This window comes from Agelaius tricolor, unplaced genomic scaffold, assembly GCF_023055355.1.
Source record: "Agelaius tricolor isolate 1412-34295 unplaced genomic scaffold, bAgeTri1.0.p SCAF_35, whole genome shotgun sequence".
NCBI lineage: Eukaryota > Metazoa > Chordata > Aves > Passeriformes > Icteridae > Agelaius > Agelaius tricolor.
The window spans coordinates 1387516-1408931 of NW_027269295.1; the positions used below are offsets into that span (position 1 = coordinate 1387516).

The 21416-nt window shown below is 48.8% G+C and overlaps 1 protein-coding gene across 3 annotated transcripts in view; it reads right to left on the minus strand.

Moving 5' to 3' along the window:
* Positions 1-21416, minus strand: part of DNAH9 (dynein axonemal heavy chain 9) — a 160828-nt gene that overhangs the window by 30702 nt on the left and 108710 nt on the right. For all 3 annotated transcript variants that reach the window (XM_071452702.1, XM_071452704.1, XM_071452703.1), the window contains 3 exons: positions 12819-13012; positions 8377-8525; positions 4945-5072 (listed from right to left, as the gene is read on the minus strand). In XM_071452702.1, coding sequence (XP_071308803.1) covers positions 4945-5072; positions 8377-8525; positions 12819-13012 — 471 coding nt within the window. The remainder of the gene's footprint in view (positions 1-4944; positions 5073-8376; positions 8526-12818; positions 13013-21416) is intronic.

Consider the following 21416-nt stretch of genomic DNA (forward strand, 5'->3'; position numbering starts at 1 on the left):
CAGCCCAGCCTTGGGCACTGCCAGGGACCCAGGGACAGCCCCAGCTGCTTTGGGCACCCTGTGCCAGGGCCTGCCCACCCTGCCAGGGAACAATTCCTTCCCAAGATCCCATCTAAACACACTCTCTGTCAATGGGAGCCATTCCCTGTGTCCTGTCCCTCCATCCCTTTCCAAAGTCCATCTCCAGCTCATTCCCTGTGTCCTGTCCCTCCATCCCTTTCCAAAGTCCATCTCCAGCTCATTCCCTGTGTCCTGTCCCTCCATCCCTTTCCAAAGTCCATCTCCAGCTCATTCCCTGTGTCCTGTCTCTCCATCCCTTGTCCAAAGTCCATCTCCAGCTCTCTCAGAGCCCCTTCAGGCCACACTCAGTTCACTTCAGACAATCCTCAGCCTGAACACCCCCAGCTCTCCCAGCAGAGCTGCCCCATCCCTCTGATCACCCTGGAGCCTCCTCTGGACCTGTGCTGACCCTGCTGGAGCAGAGGGGTCTCCAGATGATCTCCAGAGGTCCTTCCACCCCATCCTGGGACTCTGTGATTTCTGATACAGTCATGAATCTCACACAGTTTTGCTCCAGGAGCTCACTGTTATTCAATTTAATCCATGAACCTGACTCAGTGAAGCAGCAACCAAGGAAAATGGAAAGATGCTCAAGAATTAAATTAACTTGATCACAAAGAGAGGGAAGAGACATTTTGGCTAATGGGTGAAGACTACAATTAAATTGGGAATATCTAAAGTCTGAGCTCTTCCCTGCATCAGTGCATTCAAACATGCATCTGAACAAACACAAACAAATTTCTCTGTGTCTTTGCTGTTTAGCTGATCAACCCCATTTGGGACTGGGGTGGCCACTGGGTCAGCAAAGGCTTCTGAGAGGGAGACAGAGCAGACAGAGCTGGTGCTGACTCATGGCTGAGTGCAAAGCTCCTTCCTGCCTGCACAGAGGGCACTGCAGGCAGCAGGGACACGGGAACCATGGACAGGCAGAATGGGAATGCAGAGATCTCAGAGCCACTGGGGTGGAGGCACCTCTGGCATCCCCCTCTGCCCAAAGCAGGGCCAGGCAGTGCAGTGACCCAGGAACAGGCCCAGGAGCTTTTGGATGTGTCCAAGGATGAAAACACCACAAACTGCACCGGCAACTCCATCCCCTGTTTGGCCATTCACATGGGTGAAAAAAAAAAAGGTATTTACATTTAAATGGAATTTCCTGAATTTCAGGCTGTCCCCATCACCAGACACCACTGGGAGAGCCTGGTCTTTACTGCCCACGCCCCAGGCTGATGGAACCATCCCTTCTCCAGGCTGCACAGAGCATCTCCAGCTGTGGGCCCAGCTGCTCCTGCCCCCAGAGCCACGAGGAGCTGGCAGTGAGCTCTGCCTGCACCCCCCAATGGAATGCAGAGGCTTCCAAGCCCTCCAAAGCTCTCAAGTGTTGCTAAGGAGACCCAGAGGCTGAACCTGCTATAAATGGGGTTTTTGTGGAGCTCAGAGATCAAGCTCAGCCCTTCAGCACCAATGGCAGGAGCAGAGCAGCTGCTGGGCTTGAGCTGGGCTGTTCTGCAGCCCTCAGGTAACAAAGGCTCCTTTAAAGAGCTGCATTTTGGCCTCAGGGGCTCCTATTCTGCAGCTGGACCATTTGTATTTGTAGAGAATCATTTTAGCTGTGGGTTCACTCACCTGCCAGCACCCTGTACCAGAGCTCAGCAAAGCTGAAGCCACCAGACAGGAACAGCACTGGTGCTGAAGGGGCAGGGAGCTCTGGCCAGGCTCTGCCAGGGTGAGGGGGATTATCTGCCCATGGAAATGCAGGATTGGGAGGCTTTCTGCTGTTCTTTCTCATTAAATAAGTAATTTATAAAAACCTCCATTTTCAGAGTGAGCTGAGGAACTTTTCCCAGGGTGTTTTTGTCTTTGTTTTGCCTCCTGTGGTGTCAGAAGGCAACAGGACTGAGAGGAAGTGGCCCTAGGACAGCCCTTCCCAGCACAGCAGCGATCCTGCTCCTGTCATCCAACAAAAACCTCCCAAACCTCATTCACTGGCTCATTAATGCTCCAAGATGTGACTCTCATTATGTCTGGTCCCAATCAAGGACCAGTAATGAGCCACCTGTGAAAAATCCACCCAGATGATCCCCTCAGGTGTTTGTCCTGGAGAACGTGGGCGTGAGCTCCACGTGAGCTGAGCTGTTGGTCAGGGATGATAAAATACAGAAGCAAAGCTAACAGTTGCTTTTTGTCTGCTCAAAAACAAATGGGAAGCCTGGGTATAACTGTGCTGTGGGTGGGATACAGCCTTCAAATAATGAGTTTAATTAATCTGGGTAAAACTACCCTGAGATCTGCTCTGGCCTCTCTTTTATTATTAATGCAATGATCCACAAATCCTGTGGCACTTTCGTAAATTGAGTCATCTGTGTCATTCCAGATCTTGTACAAACACTCCTGGAGCTCTTTGTGAGGCATTTGTCACCAAAGCCTCTCAGGAAAGATCTTTCTAGATAAACCAAATGGCAAATGCTGCTCTGATCCCCCCCTGGCTGATGGCAGAGCCCAACCATCCCATGCCACCCCTCCATGGCAGGGACACCTCCCATTGTCCCAGCCTGGCCTTGGGCACTGCCAGGGACCCAGGGGCAGCCACAGCTGCTCTGGGCACCCTCCCAGGGAGGAATTCTGCTGGTTTAGCCTTCAGTGTCTGCCTAACCTCTTACTGATTGCTCTGACCGCCAGAGAAGATGGGAATGGATGCAATAAAAACCCTTCAGGCCCCCAGTGCTCGTCTGTTAGCACTGAAACAGCACATGGGGCCTGGCACTGCTGACAGATCCTTTACAACAGCACACCAGCGCTGTAGAAAAGAACTTTTCACTCTGCATTACTGAATGGCTCAAAAAGCTGCATATTTCCATCTGCACCACCTCAAAGGCAGATGCCAGGATTGCAGCCCTCTGTATATTAAAAGCTCTAGAGGAGCTCAGCATTGTTTACTTAAGAGGGAGCTTGCAAAAAAAAAAAAAAAAAAGGCAAAAATTAAGATCAAAATATCAAGGATATTTAATTTCAATTCATAACCAGGCCTGCGGGCTCAGATCAGGGCTCAGAGCTTTGTCTTAATCTAATTTTATGCAAACAATTCAGTGATAATGAAAGTTTATATAATCCACATCAAGGAAATCAGAGGGGTTCCCAAAACCTGTAATGAGAGCTGACATCAGTGAGTGCACATCAGGAAACCCAAAGGCTCCCTGAATGAATGGCTCCAGAGAGCACCTGACAGAGACAGAGCTCCCTCCACACCCCAGAGCCTCTCAGGCACTTTGTGGGGCTGGGATGAGAGCTGGCAGCATTTCCCCACTTTGGGATGCTCAGGGGTATTGATGCAGGGCATCCTCAAGGTAGGGAATAATGAGCTCTGACCCCTGGTTCAGGAGGCTGAACAAAGAATATTGCTTTATTAAGCTATACTATATTACACTAATACTTTATTGTAACTATACTAAAAAATACTAAAGAAAAACCCATGACTGTCCCCAAAAGCCACAACACATCTTTGACCCCATTGGCCAATCAATCAAAAAAAAACCCTTCCCAGGGTCCAATTAACAAATCCCTCTCAGTGGACAATCTCCATAACACATTCCACATGTGCAAAAACAACAGGAGCAGCAAGTGGAGATGAGAATTGTTTTCTCTTCTCCCTCTGTGCTTCTCACTGCCTTCCCCAGGAGAAATCCTGGGAGAGGGAATTATGTCTCTGCCTTCTCCAGGAAAAATCCTGGGAGAGGGAATTATGTCTCTGACTTCACCAGGAGAAATCCTGAGAAAGGGAATTATGTCTCTGCCTTCCCTAGGAAAAATCCTGGGAGAGGGAATTTTGTCTCTGCCTTCTCCAGGAAAAATCCTGGGAAAGGGAATTATGTCTCTGACTTCACCAGGAGAAATCCTGGGAAAGGGAATTCTGTCTCTGCCTTCTCCAGGAGAAATCCTGGGAGAGGGAATTATGTCTCTGCCTTCCCCAGGAAAAGTCCTGGGAAAGGGAATTCTGTCTCTCTCTGTTCAGGGTATGTGAATAGCACCCAGGGGAGCCAGCCCCACTGCAGAGTTCCCTCCCTGAGTGGCCCCTCCGTGCTCTCAGAGGTGCAGGGGCAGAGGAAGAGCCCAGGGGCTCTCAGGACAGAGCTCTTCATTCAGTCATGGAGCAAACCAAGGCCCAGGGAGGTGTGGAACAGGTTCCTGCACTGCACACCTGTCATAATCCACTGGTGATGGTTCCATAACTGATCCCAGAGTGCAAAAACAACATAGAGAGGATTTCAGCATTAATAAACCAACTGCAGTTTGCCCATTCTTCTCCTCCTGGAGGAGGTGCCATTGTATTTAGCAAGCAGAGCATAAAATTCAGCTTTACCTTTTGCACTGAGGTTTTCAGTCATTTTGTGAAGGGACCAAAACCATGACAGGGAAGTGCAAACTTAGGTTAGACAATCTCACAGCCTTTTCTGTGCTCCCCTTCGCCTCCCTGGGGAGCTGAAGAAACAAAATCAGCCTGGGAGGCCCTGCTTAGTTCCTTCAAGTTGTCTCTTCCTTCCCAGACAGTCCAGATACACACTCACACTAAAATGGATTTTTGTGAGGGAACCAAAACCCTGACAGGGAAATACTGATTTAAGGTACACAATCACAGAGCTCTTGCTTCCCTGGGTAGGTGAAGGGACTAATCTGCCTGGGAGGCTGAAATTTGCTTAATTTCTGCAAATTGCCCCTACAAATTTCTTCATATTGCCCACCACCAGCTCCAGGAGGAGAAACCCAACCTGACAGAGCCTGATCCCAGGCAGAGGTGGCTGCTGGGGACACACAGGTGACACCGTGTCCGTGTCCCCTCACGGAGGGGACACCAAGCTGGGAGAGGAGCAGGACTGGCCCCCAGCCCCGTACCTGGAGGATGACCCAGTGTCCCTCCTTTGCAGCCACATCCAGAGCTTGTTCAGCCACCAGCTCCTGGCCTTGTCCAAGGGAAACGTTGTGGAGGTTCCTGTGGTTGAAGGTGTAGCCCAGCTTCTTCCCTGGGAGGGAACAAGGAGTGAGTGCAGGTGCCAAACCCTCACACATGAGCTCTCACACTCCTGATATCACTTCTCTTGTCACCACTCCTTGCCCAAGTGCTCACCCAGCAGCAGCTTCCCCCAAACTCTTTTAATTACAGTGCAGCATCCACACAAAGGTGCCTCGTTACCAAGCACTCCTTGTTTAAAGAACATTATTCCCCTGCAACCTGGTGTAAAAACACATTTTACAGGGATAAGAAATGAAAATCTTTTCCTGCTGATTAGCCAGGCTTTGAACACCCACACTGGGTGGGGAAAAGCTCCTGCAATGCAGGCTGGGCTAGGAGAGGGCAGCTGGGATGGAATGAAATCCCTGGGAGCTTCCTCAAGCAAGGCCTCCCAGGTGTCTGGGGCTTGGAGAGCAGAGAGAAACCCTCCAGGTTTCTCAGCAAAGCCCATGGGAAGGGGCTTGGGGTGGTTTGGGACAGATCCCAGTGTCCCTCCAGGGCAGGCTCACTCTGCAGTGCTGAGAGGAGGAAATCACAACTGATATTCATTCATCACTCATCCCCTGCCTTGGGCTGGTGCCCTGGCTCTGGGATTTGCCCCATCTCTGTGATTTCCCCCTCTCCAGGCAGGTGCAGCCCCACATCCCTGTCATTCCCTGCCCTGCAGCTCCTCCTGTCCCCTCACTGGTCTCTGATGATGCTTCAGCCTCCCCTGGTCCCTCTGGAGCATCCCAGTGGCTCAGATCATTTCTGTGCTCATGGCTGCAAATCCCCTGGCCAGGTTTTGGGTCTGTCCTGCTGCTCCTCTCACAGCACAACCAGCCCTCCCTGCTCTGTGCACCTCAGAAGAAAAACCCAATGTGTGCTGCAGGAGAAAACAGCCCCACAGACATCCCCAGGATGGGCTTGGCTCAGCCAGGGAGCCAGGACTCATCCCCACAGTGATCCCTGGGGATTGCCCACCCTTATCTCTGCATGCAGGTCTGCCTTCCTGCAGGTGGTGTGCCCTGAATTCCCAATTCCTGCCAAAAGCAGGCAGGTTTCAGAGAGAAACAAGGAAAAGATTTGTCTTGCAAGGCTCAGGAACCATCTTGTGGTACAGGACTGGGAACAGATGGTCAAGAGGAGAACAAACCCCCAAACTCCAGCTCTCTGCTGAGCCTCAGCACAGCTTCCCCTGGGACACAGCTCTGCACCCATCTCAGAGCTCCCAGCTCCCTTTCCCAGCTCTCCTTCCCACCATCTCTGGCTGCTGCCAGCTTTCAAAGCTGCTGATCTTCTCCTCTGCCTTCATGATCCTCTGCCTGGAGAGGGGATGGGGCAAATCAGAGAGCCAGGCAGTCACAGACATCTTTTATGGAAAATCCTTTCCTTGGGATTTTTCCTCCTGAGAAGCTGAGAGGCCTCAAGAACAAAATGTAACCAATGGTTATCTGCTGCTGTGGGATGCAACAGGTGCATCTGGGATTGGGCTCTTGTGGTTGTTTCTAATTAATGGCCAATCACAGCCCAGCTGGCTCGGACAGAGAGTCTGAGCCACAAACCTTTGCTATCATTCTTTCCTTTCTATTCTTAGCCAGCCTTCCGATGAAATCCTTTCTTCTATTCTTTTAGTATGGTTTTAATATAATATATATGATAAAATAATAAATCAGCCTTGTGAAACATGGAGTCAGATCCTCATCTCTTCCCTCATCCTCAGACCCCTGTGAACACACCCCAGGCCAGGGGATGAGTAATAAATGAGCATCTATTATTATTATTATTATTATTATTATTATTATTATTATTATTATTATTATTATTATTTCCACTCCAGAGGGGTATCAGTGAGCCTGCCCTGGCAGTGCCAGCCCTGCTCCCTCCTTGCTGGCTGCACAGGGGAGGGCATGGGCACTCAGGGAGGGCACAAAGCCCTTCCAGCCCAGCAGTGATTGCTGCAGAGCCCTCCCTGTGATGCCAAGGAAAGCTCCCATGGGTGGGCAGCATCTGCAAGAAGCTGACTTCCATTCACAGGAATTATCCAGCACTTTAATAAAACCTAATGAAGGACAGAGAAATGTTAATAACAAGCAAAACCCCAGTGAGGCAGCTGGAAGGCCAGTGCAGCTGCTCTGTGGCAGTGATTTTCTTTAATTCCTTCTCTTTTTGCTGCTTCTTGCTGTAACTTTTCTGGCTGGCTAACCCCAGGTGCTCAGCTACGCTCGTCTTTACAATTCCAATTAAAGCACTCATGGTTTGATTTTACTGCTTCATTTCCCATACAAGGAAATAACAGGGAGAGACAGGATCACCAGGGTGGCTCCAAAGGGAAGGCAGGAACACCACAGGAGCTTCTTTTGGGGGTGTGCCTTTAATTCCCAGTAATGGCACCTGGTTTGGGGGCAGAAAGAGCTTGAAATGCAAAGCTGAGCCCAAGAATTCCCCAGAATGAGCAAAGTTGAACAGCTCTGACAGCTGCTCCTGGCCATGTTGGTAAAGGCTCACTCAAAGATTATTTTGGGTGCATTGTGGAGAGGAAAAGGAATGCACAAGCCATTGTGCCAGCCTGGATGGTGTTTTGTCCTGTCCAGCCCCAAAGGCATCAGACTCCTCTGCTCCAGAGGGACGTTCAGGCTGAAAATGAGAATTTTTCCAGAGTGGAGCCAAGACCCAGAGTAAATTCCACACAAGGGCAGCTTTGGAGCACAGCAGTGGCTGCAGCCATTGGGGACAGGGGCATCAGTGCCTTCCCAAGGGAGGCATCTCACAGAAGGCCCTTTGGAGCCAGCTGACAGCTCCACAGCTGAGCATCCACATGGAAATCAGCTCAGGAAGGATGGCAGGAAAGCTGGAAACTTTGCCATAAAGCAGCAATCTGTTACAGGGAGCTGTTGCTTATTTTTAGTGATCATAAAATCACAGAATAGCAGGTTGGAAGGGACCTCAAGGGTCCTTTGGTTCAACCTTTCTTGGCAACAAGCATCTGACAGCGTGTGAGAGATCTCTGACGTAAATTACAGGTTGTGCACAAAGCCAGCTCAGAGACCCCTGCACTGAGAACCACACTGGGAATCCAGGCAGGGCAGGAAAAACACAAGTTTAAATTAAACTTCAGATGAAAATCCAAAAAAAAAAACTTTAAGAAAAACAATAAAACCAAAGCAAAATCCCATCGCATCCTCTCACAATTATCTATTTTTAACAAATTACTTCATTATCTACAAAGAGATGAGGGAAAAAAAATCCAAACAAAACAGGCATGTCGTGCTAAGATAATAATGCAGCAGATAAATAGCAAGGCTGTGCTGTGCCTGGGGACAGGATTGATTTACCATGTTTCTCCACATCCTTCAGTGGGTCCACTCCTGGGGACAAGATAAAAAACATGGGGGTGCCAGGCCCTGATTCCTCAAAGGTCGTGGCAAAATCCAGGGATCTCCCCGCCACATATTTGCTGCCCAGCTTTTCTTCTACAAAATCTCTGCCAGAGAGGAAAAAGAAAAATAAAAATTGCCCCTTTGTTCAGAAAATGCAGATTCCCCTGCAAATAATCGATTAATTATGATGGAATGCCAGAATTATGAATCCCAGAATTAAGGTTTGAGAAGAGTCCCAAGGTTATCAAGTGTGACCATTGTCAAGCACCACTGTGTTCACCATTAAGCCATGCCCTCAAGGGTCCCATCCAAAGGTCTTTTGAGCACTTCCAGGGGTGGTGCCAGGGTTTGATAATCCTTCAACTGGAAAAGTTTTGCCCTAATATCCAATCTAAACCTTTCCTGGTGCAACTTGAGGCTGTTTCCTCTGCTCCTGTCCCTGTTCCCTGGAGCACAGCCTGACCCCCCTGGCTGTCCCCTCCTGGCAGGAGCTGTGCAGAGCCAGAAGTTCCCCCTGATCCTCCTTTGCTCCAGGCTGAGCCCCTTCCCAGCTCCCTCAGCCTCTCCTCATAGAACTTGTCCTGCAATCAGTCTTCATTTTGATCCTTCAAATGATTTGGAAAGTGAACTTAGGAAAATGAGCAGGAAATAGTTGTGGAGATGCTCTGTAGGCTGGGCTGTCCCTCAGCAGCAATGCCTGGTGCTCTGTACAGGGCTGGGATGCCACAGGACACAGCAGCCTCTGGCAGACAAAGGAAATGGGAAGGGAGAGCAGTGGGAGCTGCATTCAGAGGCACAATTCAAGCACTGACTCAGGAATCTCAGGAGGGAAGAAATGAGTTAAGGTACAAGACACAAGCACCCGCCACGTGTTGTGCAAGCCAAGCAGCCTTGCAGAGGAAGCAGCCATCCACACCAAGTCCAGATGATTTACACAATTGCTTTGATCTGCAAAGCTGAAAGGGAAGAGCTCTAAGAATGTCTGGAGCGTGGAGCCTTAGCATGAGAGCGACAAGGAAAAATTCAAAGGAGCGAACAGGGAAAGGCTCAGCTCCACAGCAGCTGCTGGAGCGGAGCCGGTGCGTGGAGAATGTTCTGGCTGGATTCCCCCAGGGTGAGCTCCTGACATCAGTGCTTTGCAAAAAGAGACACACTGAGCACTGATTCAAAGGTAGCAATGTTATATTCAAACCCCAGGAATGCTGCTGCAGCTCAGATGGATTACTCAGGCCTTTTGAAGGCAGCCAAATTCTTTCTAAGAGAGCTGAGAACCTCCTTCAAGGACTGGTGAAAGGCAGTTGGAATAGAAATGCCTAAGGGACTGCAATTAAAAAAGATTAAAAAAGCTTCCACAGTTTTGGTACCTCTCCTTCAAGAAGATTTTTCTTTTCAGGGTCAAGATTTGATTGGAATTTTTCTGTTCAGGGTCAAGATTTGGTTGTAGATTTTTCTGTTCAGGGTCAAAATTGCTGCTGGAAAGGCTCAGGTCAAAAAATCTAACCAAGTCCATCAGATTTAAGGTCACAACACTCTTGTTTTACTTCACATCTCAGCTTTTTGAAACAGTGCCTTGGGGAATCAGAAACACAAGGTGCTACCAGAAGCTTTTTGCTGATATTCTTCAATAGATTGAAGGGGAAAAGAGATTTACAGGGGATAATCCTTTCTCAGGAAATTACAGTTGTTGGTGCACTGCTGGCCCTGAAGCTCTAAGGAGTGACTCAGGGACTTCTCCTGATGCTCCTTAGGTCCAGGGAATGAACCAGGCTGGGCAAACATCCCCAGGGATCTGCTAGGAAGAGTGGCTGGAACACCCAACTTCCCATTACAGGCTTGGATCATCTTAAATCCTAAAGAAATCCTGCACCATCATCACAGAGCAGGGACACATGAGGTGGGGCACAAAGGGGCTTAGAGCTTCCTGAACAGCAGCTGGAAATGAGCTTGGGATACTCCAGGGCACCTAAAATCCCACAATATTACTCCTAAAATGCACCCATGGACTGGCCATGATGTCCATGGTCACCAGTGAGGTGTTTCCTGTGGGCACACTGAGGTGTTGATAACTGAGCTGCATTTCAAGAAGAGTCCCCAGAGTCCTGGAGAAGGCTCAGTGAACTGTTACTGTCTGCACTTCGAGATAAGAAACAAAACAAAACAATACAAAACCCCATTTAAATACTCCTGTGCAAACAGAAAACTTGATGTGCCCAAACCCTAAAAATATCCAGCCAAGCTTTTGAACTTGGATTCCCTTTTCATAAAAGAGAGACAGGAAAGGGGCTGAAATTTGATGTTCCTGTTATTTTTGAGCTGTCTGAGTAAGAAAGAAATGAATTATAGTTGCATAAATGCACCTAAAATTCCAAGAGCTGATTTTACTCAAGCTAAACAGCAACAGGAAAACCAATATTTTCAGCTGAGACACCTGGAGAATCCAGCCATAAGAGTAAGAAATGAAAAAAGGTGGAATAGTATTAGTATTGTGATAAACTGTAGTATTTATTCTAATAAAAAAATAATAACAGTGACCATGGGGAGATTGACTCAGTCTCATCTGTGTTTTTCTGTGAACCTTGAAGCACAAACAGATGCAGTTCATACACTGAGTAAAAAACCCTGCTGTGTGCACATCAGGTGGTGCAGGAATATACTGGAGAAACAGGAGCATGAGAGACATCCCAGAAAGAGCAAAACATTGGCCAGGGAAGGGGAAAACCAAATCCTCATGGAGTGAAAGACCTTTAGTTTGTCCTGGAACAAGGAGGCAGCTTTTGCATGGCTCCAGGACGTTTAGCCTCGCCCAGTTACCTTCACTACATAATTCACCACTACAACTTTCAGAACCAGCTGCACATGAATTTTGCATTTTACAGGGAAAAAAAAAAAGGGGAAAGAGAGAAAACCTCTGTAAGACTTTCCTTTACTTCTGCTCCTATTCTACTCCTATTCTTCTATACTTCTACTCCTATTCTAAGAAGAATCTCAGACTGTTCTAGTAACTAAAATGGATGTTCCAGCAGCAGATATGCAACACCTGTGTGGTGATGCTCATTTCTGACTTGGCAGGGCTGCCCCTCACCCTGCGTACACTGCTCCATCCCTGCTCTGTCTCTGGTGGTGGCAGAGAGCTTGCATCCCACTAAGCAAGAAATTCCACTGAAATCCCATGTGTTGATTGCCTTGCAGAGTTCAGAGATCACTGAATCACACAATGGTTTGGGCTGGAAGGGACCTTAGGGATCATCCCATGGGCAGGGACACCTCCCACTGTCCCAGGGACACCTCCCACTGTCCCAGGCTGCCCCAAGCCCTGGCCTTGGCATTCCAGGGATCCAGGGGTGCTGGGAAGGATGAAAGTTTGACAAGAAAGTCTCACAGATATGTGGATGCTTAGCAGAAAGATTTTTGAATGTAGAATCTGAAGAAGGAATAGAGATGGAAGCAAGTTTTGATATAGAAGAAAAGAATTGCTGAGCCAGTCTCACTGGATAACCAAGGAGGTAAAGGGTGTGTGAGTTAGAAGGGGTTTTTATGGCTTAGAGCAAAGGATAAACCCACCCCAAACAAGAAGATGTTTTTACCAAGCACAAAGAGAGCACAGGCAAACAAGGCAGCCAATGTGGCAAGTAGAAAAAAGGTCTCAGAATTTTGCACTGCAAGAAAACTGAAAAACAACTTCTAGCTTAAACTGTAATGTACTAACTTTTAGTGACTGGAGAACAGTAACATGAATATGGTAATTATAGTAGTTATGATAGGCTATAGGTAAAAGTTAAGGGATAGATTGGTTCTACTGTATGAAGATGCTCAGCAAAGAAAAGTCTATAATGCACTGTAACCAAACCCAAAGGGTGTCCAGGCCTGTCTGCAGCTGGGGCTGACAGCTGTAGGCACAGCTCTGTCACCCACGACCCTGGACTGCTGTGACACCTTGGGCACAATAAACTGTGACACCTTGACACAATAAACTGCATTTTGGAGAGCCCCTGGAGCCCCACATTCCTCATTTTGGCTCTTACAGTGGCGCCCAACATGAGGCACCATTAGCAAGAGCCTCAATGAGGGATGTGGCTCTCCAGGCCTGCCTGCAGCTGGAGCTGACAGGCCCAGCTCTGTCACCCACAACCCTGGACTGCTGTGACATCCTTGGTACAATAAACTGCATTTTGGAGAGCCCCTGGAGTCCCACATCCCTCATTTCAGCTCTCACACAGGGGCAGCCCCAGCTGCTCTGGGCATCCTGTGCTGGTGCCTCCCACCCTCACTGGGCTCATTCAAGACCTCTGATAGGAAACCACGCTGCAGGATTCCCATGCTAGGAATGTCCTGACATTCCCAAACCCCAGCAGAGCCCTGAGCTCCTCCTGCCGCCCCCAGGGGTGTGCCAGCCCCACCTGACGGCGCAGGGGACGCGGTCGGGCCGCAGGGCGCGCAGGATGCACAGGCGCTGCAGGGCTGACTTGTTCTTCCAGTCCTGGGGGAACCTCTCCTTCTCTGGACACTCAGACTCAACAAATTTCTTCCACCGTTTCGCAGAGCCCTCAATGTCCCGATCCAGGTTTCTGAATTCCTCCATGGATGAGAGAGCCTGGAAGAATTCAAGGAAGGTCAGGGAGAACAGTTCTGAGTACCTCAGGGCCATTTTTCTAACTCTGCTGACTCCTCGTGTTTTGCTCCACCAGGGAGCTGGAGCCTGGCACCACGGCCAGAAACCCATCAGGAGCAGATTTTGTCCATTCTCCCTGGATGGTTCCAGGGAAGGGAAAGATGGTTTGGAACCATTCATCTCCTTGGATGGTTCATCCAGGGAAGGATGGAAGATTTTGGCACCAACCAGCACACCCTGTTCATTACCCAAAGAGTTCTCCTCTCCTGTTTGGAGCTTTCCTATTTCCCAGGCTCTGCAGTGCACTGGTCAATAACTCTGAACTGCACAGAAAGTGTCAGCAAGGTCTCCTCCCAGCTCAGGCACACAGAACAATCCTTTTCCAGCCCCAGAACCAAGGACACCGCTGCAGCCTCAGCCCCAAAAAGTGCAAACAGCAGGGAATGGAGGAGAGCAACCCGGGAGGGTGGGACTGCATCCCCTGGAGCTGGGATTGGGCACTGAACCCCAGCGTGGAAATGGAGCAGAACTCATCAAAGGGTGAAAACTCCTGACTCTGAGTCCATCCTGGGCCCACCTTGGGTGCAGCCCTGCCTGGGCTCTTGCCCTGCCCAAGGTGCATCCTTTGAGGCCTTTTGATAAATCCCCACTTTATTCTTTTAACTCTGTCCAGCCTCTCCAGGCATCATTCCCATGCCAAAGTCCTGGGGATCCAGAGAATTCCATGGAGACTGTGAGCACAGGAGTGATCCAACAGCTGCTGTTTCCATGTGTGGATTTGCACTAACGAGGAGAAATGTCAGCGACAGAAGGACTCGCTCCAAATTCAGTGCCCTATCCTGATTTCTGTGAAAAACCCAGCAACAGGAGCACCAAACATGAGAAACTGAAGCTCCCAGGAATGCTGGCACAAGTTCTGACCTGCCAAGCCCTGGGCCCTGCAGCAGTAAATGTATTCAGTGCACCTCTCCTGGCTGAGCGGAACACAACGGCAAATGTTGAATTCGGGGAATTCTCAGTGCAACTGCTTATATAAAACATCTTCTCACTGTTGACTTTTGACGTGATTTACTTAAAATACCACTTCAGAACTTTGGCTGCTGCTGCTTCGAGAAGTCTCTTGGCTGATGTTAACAAGGGAGACTCTGAAAAATTGCTTTTTTCTGTCTAAATGACAGACATGTAATCAGGAATGATGGTCTCCCTCTCTCCCTGAACAACGTATTGCAGAATCATGAAAGCTCTAATTGCAAACAAAACCTCTGTATTACATAAATAAACACTAAAATTGTCATTAGTCAACAATGTTAATGGCATTTATTAGGAGTGATGGTATGAATGGGAGATGCTTCTATTTAAAAGCCAGAGGAGTGAAAGGTCTGTGGATCAGTAATCTTTCTGTGAATATTAATTGCTTTTCAATACCCCTGTAGTGAATTTTTCCAAGAAACTTAGCCCAGCACTAAAGGATCCCTGTTCCCAGGCAGGAGTGGTGCATTGGGGCAGCAGATGGGAACTGCACATCAACCTGTGCAGGGCATCTATTTCTGTCCACATAATGAAAAGTACTTTTGTCACTTAAGAGTTGTCATGGAAATTGAGGGAGACAAAAAATATTGGTCAAAATAGAAAATGATCCAAAGGGCTGGAGGACTCGAGCTCTTGTCTTTGCAGCCCACACTGTGATCACCTCTGGTGGCTGGAAACAGGAGGGGCTTGAGTTTATACCTCAAAATGAGACTTTTCCAGCAAAAAAGAGCTGTTTACACCATCCCAGGGAGAGGATCCACCATCTTCTCAGAGAAAGTGGATTTTCATTCAGTGAGTCACACACAAGTTGCTTTATCACTTCAGCTTTCTCTGGCAGCATTTCTGTGGAGCTGGAGCACCAGCAGCTCCCTGGGGTTCACACATCCCCAGATGAGGAGCTCTGCCCGTCCCCCAGAGCTGCAGGAAACACAGCAAGGATCAGGCACTGGCTGCAGCCAGGAACCGTGGATGCCACCACAGAGCCTGGGGATGTTCCCCACACACACCAAGGATCCCAGGGAATGGGGGGATCCTTGTGGGGAGAACATCTGGGGGATCAGGGAGGGATCAGGGAGGAGAGGAATCCCTGAGAATGCAGAGGAGCCCTTGGAGAAGAGAACCCCAGGGCTGCTGTCACTGCTGCTGCACACGGGGAATCTCCTGCTGCCAGACACAGCACAACAAGTTCTGGACGTTTATTACTTGCTGTGATCACTAAAGGCAACTGCTCTAAGGAAGCCATCTGCTCAAACTGGCCTCAAGTTGAGGTGTTGCTTCACAAGATGTTTAAAATCTTTAAAAAACCCCATACACATATATTAACACTGTGTTTTCTTCCCCTCGGTTCCAAACGGAATTATCCTTTTAAAAAAAGAGGTTGTTTTGCATTTTAAAATATTTCCATAATTAAAACAGCCATCCTCAGAATCACCTGGGTAGAGAACAGCTCTAGGGCAAGGCAGGACAAAATCCCCTCATTGCTGAGCCCTGCACTGACATAAACAGGGTGAAAATAAAACAGAGCCAGTAAAGGCAGAGCTGCCAGAACCCTCCTAACACCCAGTCTGTAACCACCCCCCAGCAGCCATGGGACTGAGTTTTAAAAGAAAGAAGGAAATCAAAATCAAGGAATTTGAGGGTTTTTGTAAAAACTATCATTATCATTTGAGTCTGTAACCACCCCCCAGCAGCCATGGGACTGCATTTTAAAAGACAGAAGGAAATCAAAATCAAGGAATTTGAGGGTTTTTGTAAAATCTATCATTATCATTTGAGGCTTCAGGTTATATCTGGTTTTTACTTTCAGTTTTTACTAACATATCTTGCTTTTCTTTAAAAAAAACTTGTGCCTCTGCTTTAAAAAATTATGTTCTGTAGGGAACACACTGAACATCAAACATATCTCCACAAAAATCACACAACCTGCCAACACTGGAAAGAAATTATATTTAATATTCTTCCAGTTTTAATAATCGGTGAGATGATTAAATCCTGATGATTAGTCACGATTGCACTTGCAGAATCAAGGAGCTGTGGAATTTATGAATTGAGTTACACAGTTTTTAAGCAGAGATCCACAGAGGTCCTTGGTGGGCTCAGGGGGTTTTGAGTGGCTCGTGGGTGAATTTTGTGGTGGGGTTTGGTGACCATGGTGAGATTCAGAAGTTTGGACTCCAGGATCTTGAAGATCTTTTCCAACGTTAACAACTCTGCAATTCTGTGATCCCTCAAGCACTTTGTAAAGGTCTCACACTGTCCATGGGCACGTTTCAGCCAACATTCATAATTCCTTGCTTTCATTTGCTGCAGCTGGCCCAGGAGTCTTTAGGAAAACCAGCATCCCCACAAACAGCTGGAAAATGACAGCTCCTGGAAGAATGGCAGAGCCAGAGCTGCACCTGGCTTCAATTGATAGATTGGAGCACTCAGGAAAAAGACGTACAGGCAGATGAATTGCTCCATTTAAATACTACTGTTAACTAGAGGAATTAATGTAGCAGATGATGGATTATTTACAATCTCTCCCATCCTAGGTTTTGGCTTGTATTGCTCATACACTGAAGGTGTTATTTTCTGTTTAGCCGCCCTACCTGAATAATTTAACTCATAAGAAAAATCTCTGCCAAGGTGAAAATAAAGATTTGATGGGGTTTGCCAAGCTTCAATCAACTTTCAATCCAAAAATGTTATTTTAACCCTCCTTATTTCTTCCATAAAAGCTGACTGACAAGCTCAAGGCATTCTATGCCCCTGTCTCCCTTCAAACTCCTCCTTGCTGCTTCTGCATTTTAATGGGGACAGGAGGTGTGCAGAGCCTCACCACATCACTGTACAACCCCCCTCTGTTTATCTGCAGGGTCCCAGGGCATCACAACACCCAGGGTGGACACCACAAGCAGTCTGATGAGTGATGGATCGGATCTCAGCACCTTTCCTCAGAAAATTTCCAGTGAAAAATCATAAATTGGGGGGGACAATGGCTCCAGCACTCATCTCCTTCCTACCAGTGCATACTTAGAGCCAGCTCCACTTGATGGGAAAGGTCAGAAACAGAAATGAGACTTAGTCACAATCTTTGTATTCTCATTGCTTACAGCCACCCACCATGTTTTCCTCATTTTGCCTGCGATGTTTCCCAGATGGGTTCATGTTGACATTTTCTCTGCATTTTTTAAAAAGGTTGTTCAAGTGGGTTTGAGAACAGGCCTTGCAAAGTCAGGCTGTTCTCCCAAGCCATGCTTTCCATCTTTCCTTTTCACTCTTGGATGCCTCTCAGCAGTCAGGGACACACAGCCAGAAGCAGAAGCTGGGCATGGGTCCCCCAGGGCAGCTGAAAGATGGTACTTGTGGATTTCTGAAAACTTCCCTGGATTTGGTTGTTATAAATCCCAGATGGGCCAACACACAGCAAAACTGAAAGAGAAAATATGTCCCATTTTCTGCAAGAATTCAGCTGGGGCAGCTGCTCCAGGTGTCCCCTCTGGAAAGCTCTCAAGGTCCACTGCCTGCTGTGAATATTTCCTGCATATTTCTTCTCTTTACTGACACAGGGAGCCAAATGCTTTTTCCCTTCCAGAGGAATCTCTTGGAGATCAGACCCTCCTGGCCTCTCAGTCTTGAGGTCCTCAGACAGAACTTTTCCTCTTTCCCTCTCCTCACTCTCTTCTCACAGTTGTGTTTTCAGGAGTCTGAGTGAAGGGCAGAGGGTGGCCCCAGGGCTCCTGTTGGGTACTGGGGTGCACTGATGCTCTGAGCTCACATTGTGAAAACACAGGCCATGAGAGCCTCCAAGAAAAGCCATCTCACATTCCCCAACCCAGGGAAAGCTCTGGTTTTACCCCCAGGGTTCCAGGGCTCACTGCCAGCCAGAGTCGAGCTGAGCCCTGGGTCTGCAATCTCCAGAGCTCCTCATGTGCACCAGCACAGCCAGGGAGAGGAACCAGGGAGAGGAACCAGGGAGAGGAACCAGGGAGAGGAACCAGGGAGAGGAACCAGGGAGAGGGCTCTGCCTCACCATGAGCAGCTCCAACAGGTCCCTTCAGCACTGAATCAGAGAATTATTTAGGTTTAAAAGGACCCCAAATGCCACATCCACGTGGCTGTTCCGTCCTGTCCTCCTCCTGTCCCTGTTCCCTGGGAGCAGAGTTCCCCCCTGGCTGTCCCCTCCTGGCAGGAGCTGTGCAGAGCCACAAGGGCCCCCCTGAGCCTCCTTTTCTCCAGACTGAGCCCTTTGCAGCTCCCCCAGCTGCTCCAGCCCTTCCCCAGCTCTGTTCCCTGCCCTGGACACGCTCCAGCCCCTCCATGTCCTTCCTGTCCCAGAGCTGTGCCCAGCACTGGAGGTGCCCCAGCAGTGCCAGCACAGGGGATGGGCACTGCCCTGGCCCTGCTGCCACAGCCCAGGTGCCACTGGCCCCTTTCCCACCTGGGCACACCTGGATTCACGTACAGCCTCGATCTCCAGCACCCCCAGGGCCTTTCCCAGTTTTCCAGCCCCTCTGCCCCAGCCTGGGGTTGGTGTGACCCAAGGGCAGGATGCAGCCATTACTTCCCTTTCCTCCCATTTAGAGGGTGAAGAGGCTTTTACACTCCAAATGCTCAGCTGACAGCAGGCTTTGTGTCAGGGAGGATTGAGAGGGAAAGACAGAGGCTTAGAGCATCCAGAAAAACTCAATTTCCACTCTGCAATCAAACCGACAAAGTGCGTCCTTAAATATTTGATGCGATCACAATCTGTGCCATATTTCAGATAAGCATCAGATCATTAGCCAGCAGGTTAGAAAAGAAAAGGGGAAAAAAAAAGGTAAAACCTTCTCAAGTAGCATTTCTGTGAGACATTGGGAATATTTCTCTGAGACTTGATACAGAGGACAGAAGAATGTCCTTAGGAAACTTCTAGATGAGAGCAGATAAATGCCCATTGAAGTGTCACAATCAATGTTTTCTATCAAAGATGCTCTAAAAGGCTGTACATCTGAAGAACTGAGTTAATGGAAGATATTTAATTAAGAACTATGATTTTCTTGCATAATAATAATCCTGAATGTAGGAGGGAAGCTGTGAGCTGCGAGCCTTTCCTGTCTGACCAGCCTGATCAAAGGACATTGCATATGCACAGAGAGCACAATGTATGCAGCAGATTGTGCCACAATCAATCTTGGAGAAGAATGAAAAATTTCCTCATCTAAAAAGTGCAAGAAGTGAAAGTTGGAAGAGAGACTTTTGTTCTTTTGTCCAAAAAAAAAAAAAAATAAAAAATCCAGTTTTCTTAAATGCAAAAAAAAATGATTTGGTATTTTATCTCCTAAGCCACATACGCAATCTTATCATCTGCATTCTGCAAAATTATAAATATGGAGTTAATATACGACTTTGTCTAGGGCTGTTCTCCTCCTCGAAAGCTGAATTCAGTATTTAGAGCTCATTATTCAACATCACATCTATTAAACAATGCCCTTTCAGTGGGGTTTTCATATCTACATAATGAAAATTCTTCCTCTTCAGAAAAAGATGAGGGAGATGATTGGGATAAGAAGTAATCCAGGCTGGCCAGGTGTATTCCTGCTGTGCATTAACTCACTGCACTTATCCCGTGGGACACATCTGCATTCAGCGCTGAAGAGGCACTGCAGGAAATATCACAAAGGAAATCAGGCTGGGGAAATGCACATTTCCAGCTCCTGGGAACAGCCAGACATGGGGACAGCCACGTGCACCACAGGGAGCCACAGGGCACCGTGGAGGAGCTGGAGCTGGGGGAGCCTGGCATCCCAGGGTCCCAGGGAACGGCCTCAGAACAGCCCTCACCTCCTAGCGTGGGCCAAAACCAAAACGTTTTGGTTTTGCAGACCACGAGGGCACAGCCAGTGGCTCCATCAGCAGTGGTGAAGCTGGAGGAGAGCCCAGCTGGCCCAGGGGATGCTCGGGATGCCAGGCACACACCCAGGCTCTGCTGCACCCCTGGGACACCCCTGGTGTGGGCAGAAGGTGGGACCGTGCCCTGTGTGAGGCTGTGCCTGAGCCAGGGTCTAAACTCAGCCCTAAGCCCACACCTGCAGAGCAAGGCTGGGTCAGACATGGGCTGCAGGAGATTCTGCTGTGGGTCTCAGAGCCCAGCACAGTGAGGGGAAGGTGCTGCTCCCTCCCTGCTGATTTGCTCCACCAGGAGGTGGCCAGGCACAGCTCAGGATGAGCCACACAATCTGCCAGCTTTGTCCTGCTTGAGTCCTTGGGTGGACTCTTCTGCTCTCAGGAAATGGCTGGGCATGAGCAGGGCAGGACCTGCAGGTGCCTCTGGCTTGGGAGCTCAGGGGAGTTTCCCTGGGTGCACTCAGGGCAGCAAACAACTGCTGGCCCATCTTACTGCTGAGTCTGGGCACAGTCTGACAGACCCAGCAAAGACCCTAAAACCAAATGATATCATTTCAACATCATGCTCAGAGAAGAGTCATGACAGGAGCTGTGTGGCCAAGAACAGCTCAACAGGACAGCCTGCCTTCACACAGGGTTCAAAGGACCACAGAGCATCACCTCAGAGATGAATTCAGAGAGTGCTCACCCTCCAGAGGACAACCCCTGCATGGATTCTGGGTTCGTTCAATCCCACAATGAGAATTCCCAAGTGGCATTTGCACCTGGCTGTGGCCACAGCAGCACTGTGCTCTGAGGTGTGTCCACACTTTTCCTGGAGAGGAAACCACCAGCCAAGCCAGGAGACATGGCCAGCTGTGCATGGACACAGAAAAGGTTTTCAGAAGTACCCAACAGAAATAAAAACTTTCAAGGCAGACTCTGGGAACTCAGAGGGAGAACAGCACAACAGGCTGCAATAAAGGAAATTGAAAAGAGACAGAAACCCTCATTATAGGAACAAAAGAACACTTTTGCCTTCTCCAGGGATCACTGCTAAGCCCCTGCAAATGAGAGGCCTTAGGACTGAAATGACCAATTCCACTGAGCACCAAAGGCAGGGGCTCAGCAAAGGCACTGCTTTAATTAAATGACAAAACTCTGAGCCCTTCCTGCTCCCAGCTAATGCTCAGTAAGCCAGAGGCAGGGCTGGCACCCAGGCAATGACTGTGCCCTTTGCTAACACCTCCCCTGCCCCAGGGCAGGCACAGCTCCCCCACAGGTGCCATTGCCTCCCACACATCTCACTGATGAACAGAACAAGCTCAGAACAGCTCTCCCCAGCCTTTAGCTCGAATTCAATTCCTGTTTCAGCTTTAAAGAGCCTGAAATGTGCCCATTTTCCCAGGTCTCTCAGCAGATATAATTAAAGCTGTTACCTTTCCCTACAAACCACCTCCTTCTGGCCAGGTTTTCTTCAGCCAGGGGTGAATACCAAACTTCCCTGGCA